At 65.0% G+C, this 11818-nt stretch overlaps 2 protein-coding genes and 3 non-coding genes across 6 annotated transcripts; 1 reads left to right on the plus strand and 4 right to left on the minus strand.

Annotated features, from left to right (window-relative positions):
• Positions 1-650: 650 nt before the first annotated feature.
• On the minus strand, positions 651-722 carry TRNAD-GUC. Its single transcript has one exon. It is a non-coding gene; the product is annotated as a tRNA-Asp (tRNA).
• A 204-nt stretch (positions 723-926) lies between these two features.
• Positions 927-1000, plus strand: TRNAT-AGU. Its single transcript has one exon. It is a non-coding gene; the product is annotated as a tRNA-Thr (tRNA).
• Positions 1001-1219: 219 nt separating this feature from the next.
• On the minus strand, positions 1220-1291 carry TRNAE-CUC. Its single transcript has one exon. It is a non-coding gene; the product is annotated as a tRNA-Glu (tRNA).
• Positions 1292-1700: 409 nt separating this feature from the next.
• On the minus strand, positions 1701-6279 carry JOSD2 (Josephin domain containing 2). Of its 2 annotated transcripts, none has more exons than XM_037388570.1 (5): positions 6166-6279; positions 3061-3252; positions 2848-2973; positions 2533-2727; positions 1701-2454 (listed from the first exon to the last, which is right to left on the minus strand). In XM_037388570.1, the coding sequence occupies exons 2-5, from the start codon at positions 3216-3218 to the stop codon at positions 2355-2357; spliced, it is 579 nt and encodes a 192-aa protein (XP_037244467.1). In that variant the 5' UTR covers positions 3219-3252; positions 6166-6279; the 3' UTR covers positions 1701-2354. The 2 variants fall into 2 exon arrangements, with proteins under 2 accessions (XP_037244467.1, XP_037244468.1); XM_037388571.1 differs by lacking the exon at positions 6166-6279 and adding an exon at positions 4374-4588.
• Positions 4685-10858, minus strand: ASPDH (aspartate dehydrogenase domain containing). The gene is made up of 8 exons (XM_037388553.1): positions 10823-10858; positions 9737-9799; positions 9147-9288; positions 7881-7965; positions 7287-7436; positions 6445-6671; positions 6166-6317; positions 4685-5317 (listed from the first exon to the last, which is right to left on the minus strand). The coding sequence occupies exons 2-8, from the start codon at positions 9795-9797 to the stop codon at positions 5280-5282; spliced, it is 855 nt and encodes a 284-aa protein (XP_037244450.1). The 5' UTR covers positions 9798-9799; positions 10823-10858; the 3' UTR covers positions 4685-5279.
• Positions 10859-11818: the final 960 nt, after the last annotated feature.

The following is an 11818-nucleotide window of genomic DNA, read 5'->3' on the forward strand; positions in this document are numbered from 1 at the left end:
CGGAGAATTAGGCCCTAAAAAGCCACCAGGATCTAGCGGTTGGATCCAGGGGATGCCTATAACGGGCAGGGGCAGACACTCCCGCTTTGGTGCCGAACCCATCGGTTTAAACTGCAAAGGTGCGTTCTGATTGGTGGGTGAGGGGAGCGACGCGATTGGTCGGTGCTAGTAGGCGGGGCGGCAGCGCGCTGCGCGCGGTTCCACCTCAGGTCCGCGGGTCACGGGCTATGGCCCCGCTAAGGCACCGCCACACTCGTTCCGCGGTGGTTGCGTGTGTGGCAAACGTCAGTTAGCGTTGTTTTAATACTCTTTTATTACTATTTTTAGGTTTTTTGATCGGTTTTGCGGGATTCCTATCAATCCTGGAGCACAGCCCGCGTAGTGATTCCCTCCCAGATCAGCCGGCCGCGCTCAGCACGACTCAGCCTCCCCAGTGAGAGTCAGTGGGGATAAAACGGCTGAAAAATCCTATTTATTGGGGGATTTCCCCCTCAGAAATAAAGGGAAAATACGGTCGGGGCGATCCGCGGGGGAGGTTATGGGGGAGTGTTGGAAAAATCCGCTGGGAATGCACTAAAGGCGGTTCCGAAAGGGTTTGTCGAGGGGGGAAAGGGGAAAATGAAGGAGAAAAAAAGGTAAAAGACTGCAGCCTCCCCGTCGGGGAATCGAACCCCGGTCTCCCGCGTGACAGGCGGGGATACTCACCACTATACTAACGAGGAAGGGACAGATAACAGCCTGTGCCCGGCACCTCTCAACCTACTCCAGGCCCCCGGCCGACTCTGCCGCCCCTCCCCCCCATGCAGCTACTGTGGAGCCTGACAGAACCGCGGGGAGCCGCAGGAAGCGTGGAGGGAGCGGGGACACGCGTGGGGACACCGGCGGCTGGCAGAGATGGAGGGCGAGGGCGATTACAGCCAGCGCGGGGCGCCGTGGCTTAGTTGGTTAAAGCGCCTGTCTAGTAAACAGGAGATCCTGGGTTCGAATCCCAGCGGTGCCTCCCCTATCGTGTATTTATCGCGATACGTGATATGTTTTATTATCTCCCTTTTTTTGTTGTTGTTGTTAAAAAAAAAAAAAAAAGCGGCTTGCAAATCTCACCTGCGATTACCGAGGGAGGAGACCCCGCGGTGCCGCTGTGAGGTGTGTGTGAACAGTCGCGTGTGGGTGAAAAATATAAATTTTAAAATAAAAAAAAAAATAGCTAGGAAAAGGTGCTTTCCCTGACCGGGAATCGAACCCGGGCCGCGGCGGTGAGAGCGCCGAATCCTAACCACTAGACCACCAGGGAGCGCCGGGACTCACGGTAGCGCCAGCCGCCTTCCCGCAGCCCTTTAGCTAAGGCGAGGAGGCGGATCCAGACGGCGTGCAGCCATTGGCTGGCCACGTTGTGGGAGTGAACCAATCAGCGCGGTCGCTTTGGAGCCGCCGCAGCGCAGCGGGAGCGGCCCCGCAGCCCTTCCCCGGGACCCCCGGCCTCTGTGGCTGCCCCCCGAGCGCCAGACCCCCCCCATTTCATCACCGGGGTTAAAACCTTCCTTTAAGCTGCTCCCCGCAGCCAGGGAATCCCGGCCGAGCCGGGCTGCCCCTTCCAGGTTGTTAAATTGGGGGGAGTTGGGGGATCACTCAGCCCCAGCTGAGCCCACCCCCCAAAGAGGGGCGACCGTGTGAGCCCCAAGGACTGCGGCGGAGACACAAAGTTGTAAACCGACAGTTTTAATCACCTTTTTGTGGGTAATTAAGCCTACTGAAGTGCTGCGTGCACCCTGAGATCAAGCCAGGGGACGCGGCGCCACGGGCTGAAATCCAGCACCGGGAAGGGCTGGGAATAATTAATCCGGCTCCAGATGCAGCCACAATGCTGGAGCCACGACCCCGCAGAGCCAGGAAAGGTGTACCAGAGGCAGGCGACACGCAACAACTGGGATGTGACACACGTGAGGGCACGCGACAGGGACAGCGGGAGGGTGACGTGCACAAGCACAGCGCTACACACATGACCGGCCTGTGACGTGCACAGGACACCGCTCATGCACACGCATGACACCCCCCGTCACCCTGCTACGACACACGCACCTGCAGGGGAATCCCGGTGACAGAGGGAGGCAAAACCCACATGCAAAATGGGGGCAAAATCAGGGAGCTGAAGCACCGCAGCAGCACGGTGACAGTGGGTGCCAGCTCTGGGGTCCCCATGGCGCCCCAAAACCATCCAGCTTCATCTCGTAACAATCCCCCCTGCCCTGGATGAGCTGTGCCTAGCTAAAGACCCAAAGCGTGGCGGTTTCACCCCAAAAAGGGCAGTGCCCACAGCAGTGTCACCCGTCGGCGTCACCCATTTAGCACGTGACAAGTCACTCGGGGCTCAACCAGGCGCCGGCTTCCTCCACGGCACGCGGCACGACTAGGAAAACCTCGCAGAGCCCTTGGGAGAGGAAATCCCGCAGGAAGGCCCTGCCAGAGGGGAAGAGGCGGAGGTGGCACCCGTGTCTCCATTGGTGGCACCCAGCGGCACCCAGTGGGGTTTCCTACCTCAGCTCAGCCTCGCCGCCGATGGCGACGGGTGCCCGGAGTTTGGAATCGAGGTTGTAGTAGGTACCGCGAAGTTGCCGGACGGCTAACCAGTGCTTACGGCGTAACGGCAATGCCACAAAACCCAGCGAGACGTGAGAGGGGACGTTGAGGATGAATCCCAGGATCTGACCCAGCGCCAGACGCTCCAGCGACCTGCCGGTGGGAGGGGGGAGAAAAACCAAATCAAAATAAATAATTTTTAAAAAAAAGGTGAAGAGGAAGAGGCAGAAAAATAAAAATCGTGTGGGGGGTGGCATGGGGAGGGGGTCGCACCGGCGTTTGTCCCACCAAACGGCCGCCAGCTCCAGGCTCTGCAGTGCAGCCATGATGACGTTGACGTCGTAGTTGCCAGTGCCCAGGAGGCTGCGGTGTGGGTTGAGGTGGGCATTGGGTGCCAACCTACCACAAGAAATATTCAACAAATAAGGAAAATACCCAAACTAATTAAAAAACAGGGAGGGGGGGGAATGGATGGGTGCCACATGCCTCTTGCAGATCTCATCTGCAGCCTCCTGGGTGAAGCAGGGTCGCTGCAGGACATTGTTGAGCGCGTGAACAGCACAGAGCTCCAGGCGCTGCCGTTCATGGTACAGCCCTGCCGGCCCCCCCGCTGCCGATGGTGATGGGAGGGGGGGGCCTGACATGGCCCTTGGGTCGGGGGGGGGTGTCCCTGGCTGCCTGTGGGGTGAAAAGGAGGGGGGGGTCAGCTCAGGTTGGCACCATCAAAATTCCCCCCGGGGGATTTGGAGGGGGTGGGGAGCAACTGGTGGCATCCCCAAATACCAGCACACACCCCCCAGCACCCCTCAAATCTCTCAGCCCCCCTCTGTGGCCCCCACCCCTCCCCAAATCCCCCCCAGGACCCCCCAAACCTTCCAGCCCCGCCTCTTGCACCCTCCAGGCTTCACCAATATCCCTCAGGTCCCTTAGATCTTCCTGACATCCCCCTGCTCTCCCCAGGACCCCTCAGGTCCCCAAGACCTTCCCGACACCCACCTGCTCCCCTCACGACACCCCTAAGATCCCCCCAGCAACCCCTCAGGCTCCCCAAGACCCTTTGGGTTCCCCAAAACCCCCAGGCACCCCCCTGCATCACCAAGCGCCCCCCCCAGGAACCCCCAAAATAGCCACCAGGTGCCCCCCTTCCTACATGCCCCCCCCCAGCCCCCTGTCAGGCTCCCCAAGATCCCTCAGGCACCCCCAAACAGTCCCCCAAAGCCTCCCAGCACCCTCCCTGTACCCCTCAGCCCCTCCCTTCCAAAGGTACCTCTGGCCTCCCCTGAGACTTCCAAGGCCCTGCACCCCCAACACCCCAGCCCCAGTACCTCCAGGACCCCCTCTTTGCTCCCCCTCCTCCACACATTCTACGACCCCCAGACCCCTCTCTACACCCCTCAGGGACCCCCCAAAACCCCTCCAGCCTCTGGCAAACAGCCCCAGCACCTCCAGCCCCTCTGCCCCACCCCACGCACATACACACAGACTCTCCAGACAGCCCCCGACACCCCCCAGCCCCTCCTGCACCTCCCCGACACTCCCAGCCCCCCTTAAACCCTCGGGACACCTTCTATCCCCCCAAAACCACACCCCAGGGCCCCAAACATCCTCCAGCTCCCTACGGACACCCCCGGGGCCCACAAAGGCCCTCCGGACACCCCTCCCCCAGCACCCTCCAGGCCATTCCAGGGTGCAGCCAGGCCCCGTCGGGCCTCCAGGCTCTCCTCGGCGCTCCCCGCTCCCCTCCGGCTCCCCCAGGACCCCCGGGACCCTCCCGAGACCCCCCTGGGCCGCCCCAGCACACCCCGCCGTTCCTCCGGGACTGCTGGCGGCCGCGCAACCCCCTCCGGCCACCACGGCAGGCCGGAACTACGGCTCCCGGCGTGCACCGCGGCTCCCGGCGTACACCGCGGCTTCCGACCTAGGCGGCCGCTGACCCCCCTCCCGCCGTGCCTTGCGCCCGCCCCCTCCCCAGCCAGGCTGGGGCCGCTGCCCTCCTTCCCGGCGTGCCTTGCGCCGCGCTCCGGCCAGGCGGCGAGGCCTGACCTTCCTCCCGTCATGCCCCGCGCCCTTCCCTCTTTCCCGCCGCATTGATGAGGCGCAGCCGACGCGGTGAAGGCGATGTCGCCTTTAATGGGCCCCGCCTGTCCCTGTGTGTCCCCAGTTGTCCCCCAGTGGCCCTGGCCTGTCCCCAGTTGTCATTGGCCTGTCCCCCGCCTCTCCCAGTTGTCACCCCACTGTCCCTGGCCTGTCCCCAGCCTGTTCCGAGTGTCCCCTTATCTCCCTGCCCTGTCCCCTGCTGTCCCCCGCTCTCCCTGCCCTGTCCTGGGTGTCCCTGGCCTGTCCCCAGTGTCCCCTGCTGTCCCCAGCCTCTCCCAGTTGTCTCCCAGTGTCCCCCCGTGTCCCTGGCCTGTCCCCAACCTGTCCTGAGTGTCCCCTGCCTGTCCCCTGCTGTCCCCAGCCTGTCCCTGGATGTCCCTGGCCTTCCCCCACTGTCCCCGGCCTGTCCCCTGCCTGTCCTGGGTGCCTCCCACTGTCCCCAGCCTCTCCCAGTTGTTCCCCCACCATCCCTGGCCTGTCCCTGCTTGTCCCCAGTTGTCCCCCAGTGTCCCTGGCCTGCCCCCAGCCTGTCCTGAGTGTCCCCTGCTGTCCCCCAGTGTCCCTGTCATTCTCCCCTGGTGTCCCCTGCTGTCCCCAGCCTGGTGGCCTCAGCAGAGCTGGACACATCCACCATGTCCGTGGCAGGCTGTGGGGGAACAGACACAGAGTGACCGGGGTGACATGGGGGGACAGGGGACATGGGGGGCTAGAGAGGACATGAGGGGACACTGGGGACATGGGGGGACACAGGATATGGGGGGGCAGGGGGGACAAGGGGATATATGGGGGACTATGGGGAGGTAAGGGGGGACACTGGGGACATGGAAGGGACACAGGGGGACACTGGGGACATGGGGGGACACAGGGATATATGGGGAGATTAGGGGGGACAGGGGACATGAGGGGACACTGGGGACATGGGGAGCTATGGCGGGGACACAAGGGGACACTGGGGAGGATGAGGGGACACTGGGAACATGGGGGAAACGGGATATGGGGGGACAAGGGGATATATGGGTGGCTATGAGGAGGTAAGGGGACACGGGGGACACTGGGGACATGGGGGGGACAAAGGGGACATGGGGGGACACGGGATATGGTGGGACAGGGAGGACAAGGGGATATATGGGGGTTATAGGGAGATAAGGGGGGACACTGGGGACATGGGGGACACACAGGGGGACACTGGGGACATGGGGAGCTATGGGGGGAACACGGGGAGACACTGGGGACATGGCAATATGGGGGGACATGGGACACAGGGGACACGACGGGGACAGGGGGGACGTGAGGGGACAAGGGGACATATGGGGACACAGGGGACATGGAGATGTAGGGGGGGGCACTGGGGCCATATGGGGGGGGGGGGGGCACAGAGGACCCTGGGGGACACAGGGACATATGTGGGGACACGGGGACATATGGGGGGATACAGGGGGTTGGAGACACGGGAGGTTGGGGACACAGGGGGGAGGGGACACGCAGGACACCCACCCAGCAGGCTGCTCCAGAAGGCGTGACGGGTGGCACTGCCAGTGACAGCACCGGGTGCCGCCGGATTACGGCGGATGCTGGTGACACTCAGCGCCCGTCCCTTGTCCCCAACACTTGTCACCTCCACCTCCACGATGTGCCAGTCGGGAACACTGTGGGGACACCACGGGGTGGGTCCCCATTCCCCCTCCTCCTTTGTCACTGTGTGCTGAGGGATGGGGGTGACACCGGGGGGGGGGGTGTGTGACATGACCCAGGGAGGTGGCACTTGTCACCCACCTGGGGTCAGCCACCAAGCAGGCCTGGATGCCATCGAAGCCCAGGTGTGGTGCGGCCACCGCTGCGGCCGCCATGGTGTTGACGTTGTTGGGGGCGAGGGGACAGAGGGGACGCAGAGGACCCTCGTAGAGGACAGTGCGTGTCCCCCCCGCTGCCACCAGCCGCTCCTGCAGCCACCCCTCCAGGCGGAAGCTCTGTGGGGCCTTTGTCATTGTCACCTTCAGCGCCTGGCGGCGGTGGGGCACTATCACCAACAGGCCCCGCAATGGCCCCGAAGGCCAGCCATGGGCCAGATACTGTCCCCAACCTTGGACATTGTCCCCAAAGCCAAATACTGTCCCCAAGGCCAGGTGTGGTCACCAGACCTGGACACTGTCCCCAAGGCCAGATGCTGTCCCCAACCTTGGACATTGCCCCCAAAGCCAAATACAGTCCCCAAACCCAGGTGTGGTCACCAAACCTGGACACTGTCCCCAAGGCCAGATGCTGTCCCCAAAGCTGGACACTGTCCCCAAGGCCAGATACTGTCCCCAAACCCAGGTGTGATCACCAAAGGTGGACGAGGTCCCCAACTTTGAACACTGTTCACAAGGCCAGTCACCCTTTGGTGTCCCCAACTCTCCGGTGTCCCCAACCCCGTGACATCTCACCCCTTGGTGTCTCCAACCCCCTAGTGTCCCTGACCCCGTGACATCCCACTCCCTGGTGTCCCCAACCCCTTAGTGTCCCCAGCCCCATGGTGTTCCCAACCCCATGACATCCCACCCCATGGTGTCCCCAAACCCCCTGGTGTCCCAGTCCTGTGACATAACCCCCCAGTGTCCCCCGTGTCCCCCGCTCACAGCCAGCGTGCCAGCCCGGTCCATGCGTGCAATGTCCTCGCAGCCCCACAGGGCGCCCCGGGGGACATAGAGCGTGTGACCCCCCCGCGCCGCCGCCCCCCGCAGCCGCTGCTCCACCGCAGGGTCCGCCAGCACCGTGGGGGACCCCAGCTGGGGACAAGGGCTCAGGCCACCACGCCCCAAGGTCCCCAATAAGGTCCCCAAGGTCCCAAATAAGGTCCCCAATGTCCCCACAGCCCCCGTGGTCCCAGCCTCCTGGCCCAAACCTCCCCATGACTCCATGTCCCCACCACCCCACCCACATTGTCCCCAACCTCCCTGCTGTCCCCATGTCCCCCCCACCCCACACCCATTGTCCCCAACCTCCCGATGTCCCCAGTGCCACCCTGTCCCCAGTTGTCCCCAACCTCCCTGCTGTCCCCATGTCCCCACCCCGCCGCCCCCCTTGTCCCCAACCTCCCTGCTGTCCCCATGTCCCCAGTGCTACCCTGTCCCTGCTGTCCCCAACCTCCCTGCTGTCCCCATGTCCCCACCACCCCACCCCCACTGTCCCCAACCTCCCTGCTGTCCCCAGCCCGTGTCCCATGTCCCCACCATGAAGTCAGCGTGGGCCAGGATGTCCTCGCCATGCTCCTGGGCCACGCAGGGATGTGCCACCTCCACCACCAGGTCCACCTCCCTGGGGACACGGAGTGACACCAGGACTCGGGGACTCTGGGGACATGGGGTGGCACTGGGATGTTGGGGACCCTGGGGACACGGGGTGGCACCAGGACTTGGGGATGTGGGGTGGCACTGGGGTACAGGGGGACCCTGGGGACAAGGGTTGACACCAGGACTTGGGGACTCTGGGGACACGGGGTGGCACTGGGATGTGGGGGGACCCTGGGGACACGGGGTGGCACCAGGACATGGGGTGGCACTGGGGTACAGGGGGACCCTGGGGACAAGGGGTGGCACCAGGACATGTAGACTCTGGGGTCACAGGGGTCTGGGGAGGTGACATTGGGGTGGGAGGGTAACACGCGGGTCCCGAGGGTGACACTGGGGGTGACACTGGTGTCCTGGGGGTGACATGGGGGGTCCCGGGGGTGACATGAGGGGCCCCAAGGTGACACCGAGGGTGACACTGGGGTCCTGGGGGTGACATCAGGGGCCCCAAGGTGACACTGAGGGTGACACTGGGGTGCTGGGGGTGACACAGAGGGTCCCAAGGTGACACAGGAGTGGGGTGACACTGGGGGGTGTGTGTGACATAGGGGGGTCCCAGGGTGACACTGGGATGACACTGGGGTCCTGGGGGTGATGGGGGGGTGACACTAAGGTGACAGGGGGTGACACTGGGGGTCCCACAATGAGACCAGGGTGCTGGGGGTGACACTGGGGTCCTGGGGGTGACACTAGGGGTGACACTGGGGTCCTGGGGGTGACACTGGGGGTCCCAAGGTGACACTGGGGTCCTGGGGGTGACAGGGGGATGACACTGGGGGCGACTCTGGAGTCCTGAGGTTGACGCTGGGGGTGACAGGGGGTGACACTGGGGGTGACACTGGAGTCCCGAGGTTGACACAGGGGGTGATGCTGGGGTTCCAAGGTGACACAAGGGGTGACACTGGGGTCCCAGAGGTGACATGGGAGGTCCCAAGGTGACACTGGGGATGACACTGGGGTCCTGGGGGTGACATGTGGGGTCCCAAGGTGACACTGAAGTCCTGGGGGTGACGGGGGGGTGACACTGGGGGTCCCGGGGGTGACGCTGGGGGTGATACGAGGGGCCCTGGGGGTGGCGGGGGTGTGTGTCAGGGCTCTGGGGAATGGGGGGGTGACAAGGTGACGGGGGAGGACAGGGGGGTCACTCACGTCTGGGGGAGCAGGCGCAGGTCGGGCAGGCGCAGGGCGGGGGGCAGCCCCTCCAGCCGCCCCTCCCCCCGCACCCACACGAAGGCCAAAGCCAGGCCCAGGGGGGGGCCCTGCGCCAGCAGCTGCCCCGCCAGGAACTGCCCTGGGGGGACACGGGTGGCACCCCTGCTGTCACCCCCCCCGTCACCCCCTGCTGTCACCCCCACTGTCCCCCAGAACTGCCCGGGGGGGCACCGAGCTGTCACCCCCCCACACCCCAAAACTGCCCCCCCCAACCTCCAACCCCACCCTTTGCCCCCAGTTACCCCCCAGTGTCTTCCCAGTTGCCCCAGTGACCCCCCAATTACCGTAATTACTCCTTCATTGCCCCCCTTAGCCCCCATGTCCCAATTACCGTAATTACCCCTTACCTGCCCCCATGTACCCCTCCAATTACCGTAATTACCCCATTACCGTAATTGCCCCCAATTACCCTAATTGCCCCCAAATTCTACCCCTCAATTACCCCCAGCCCCCACAATTAACCCCCCCGCCACTCATTGCCCCAGCCAGTCCCCCCCCCCCCCAGTCCTTCCCAGTGCTCCCAGTACCCAACTGGCCGTAGCCCAGGATCCCCACGCGGCGACACCGCGGGACCTCTGCCTGCGCCATGGCTGGGGGGCCGGGGTCAAAGGTCAGAGGGCATGGGGGGCTGCCCCCCACCCTCAAACTTCCCCCCCCCAGCCCCCCAACTGCCCCCCTGAGCCCCTTCACTGCCCCCCAGCACCCCAACTGCCCCCCAAGCCCCTTAACCACCTCCCCCAGCCCCATAATTCCCACCCCAGCCCCCAACTGCCCCCAAGCCCCTTCACTGCCCCCCTCAGCCTCCCAGCTGTCCCCCCACCCCATAACTGCCCCCCCAAACCCCCAACTGCCCCCCCGAGCCCCTTCCCTGCCCCTCTGAGCCCCTTAATTGCCCCCCTCAGCCTCCCAGCTACCCCCCCACCCCTCAAATGCACCCCCAGCCCCCCAACTGCCCTCCTGAGCCCCTTCACTACCCCCCCAGCCCCATAATACCCCCCCAGCCCCCAACTGCCCCCACCCCATAACTGCCCCCCAGCCTCCCAACTGCCCCCCCAAGCCCCATAGCTGCCCCTCTGAGCCCCTTAATTGCCCCCCTCAGCCTCCCAGCTACCCCCCCACCCCTCAAATGCACCCCCAGCCCCCCAACTGCCCTCCTGAGCCCCTTCACTACCCCCCCAGCCCCATAATACCCCCCCAGCCCCCAACTGCCCCCACCCCATAACTGCCCCCCAGCCTCCCAACTGCCCCCCCAAGCCCCATAGCTGCCCCTCTGAGCCCCTTAATTGCCCCCCTCAGCCTCCCAGCTACCCCCCCACCCCACAACTGCCCTCCTGAGCCTTCACTGCCCCCCAGCCCCCCAAGTGCCCCCCTGCCCCATAGCTGCCCCCCTGAGCCCCTTAATTGCCACCCCAGCCCCCAACCGCACCCCCAGCCTCCCAACGGCCCCCCCGAGCCCCTTCACCGCCCCTCCCTGCCCCCAACACCGCCCCCCCGCCCCCAAATTACTCCTCTCCCCCGCAACCGCCCCGCAACCGCCCCCCAACTACCCCCCTAAATCCCGCCCCCCCGCCCCCGGCACGTAATTACCCCCCAACGCCCCTCCCAGCCCCCACCTGCCCCACAGCACGGCCCGGCCTTTGCGCCCCCCCTCCCCCCGCCCCGGCTGGTTAATGCTCAACCCGGCCACGTGGGTGGGGGGAGGGGCAAGGGGGGGCGAGGCCAGTTGGGTCCTGGGAGGGGGAGGGTCCATTTTTGGGGGTGAGGGGGCAAGAGGAGGCTGGGTCCTTTTAGTGGGGGAGGGGACACACCTGGGTCCCCTGTTTTTTTTTGGGGGGGGGGGAAGAGGGGGCGTGGCCGGTTGGGTCCTTTGGGAGATGGGGGAGGGGCGGGGGCACATGGGTCGCTTTTGAGGTGGGGAGGGGGGACACCGGGACCCCTGGGTCCGTTTTTTTTGAGGAGGGGAGGGGCGACGCGGATCCCCTCTCCCCCGGTCGCCATCACCAAGGCGCTGTTGCCATAGCGACGGCTCCGCAGCGCCCCTCCCCCCGTTGCCATGGCGACCGCTCTGCAGCACCGTTACCGCGGCAACCGCGGCGGGGGGCGGGGAAGAGCCACCTCCCCCTCCCCCTTTCCAGTGTTACCATGGCGACCGCCGCAGTGCCCCTCCCCCACTCCCCCGCGCAGTGTTGCCCCGGCAACCGGCTCGTTGCTATGGCAACCAGCATCCGCAGGGCGGGGGGGTGGGGTGGTACCCCGCCCCCCCATCAGTGTAACGAGGGGACCCAGGCAGCGTCGTCGCCGCCCCACCCCCCCGGTTGCCATGACAACGGCGGGAGCCCCTCCCCCACCACCCGGACGCCTGCACCCCCCAGCCATGACATGTCCTCAGCGTGGGCTTGGCGTGTCCTTAGCGTGGGCTTGACGGGTCCTTGGCATATCCTTAGCGTGGGCTTGGCATGTCCTTAGTGTGGGCTCGGCGTGTCCTTAGTGTGGGCTTGGCATGTGCAGCATCCCCGCCCGCGCAGCCTCACACACGCCTCGCGCACACCAAGGACACACCATGTACATGCCAAGCACACACCAAAGACACACTACATACATGCCACAGG

Source organism: Falco rusticolus, chromosome 5 (assembly GCF_015220075.1).
Source record: "Falco rusticolus isolate bFalRus1 chromosome 5, bFalRus1.pri, whole genome shotgun sequence".
Classification (NCBI taxonomy): domain Eukaryota; kingdom Metazoa; phylum Chordata; class Aves; order Falconiformes; family Falconidae; genus Falco; species Falco rusticolus.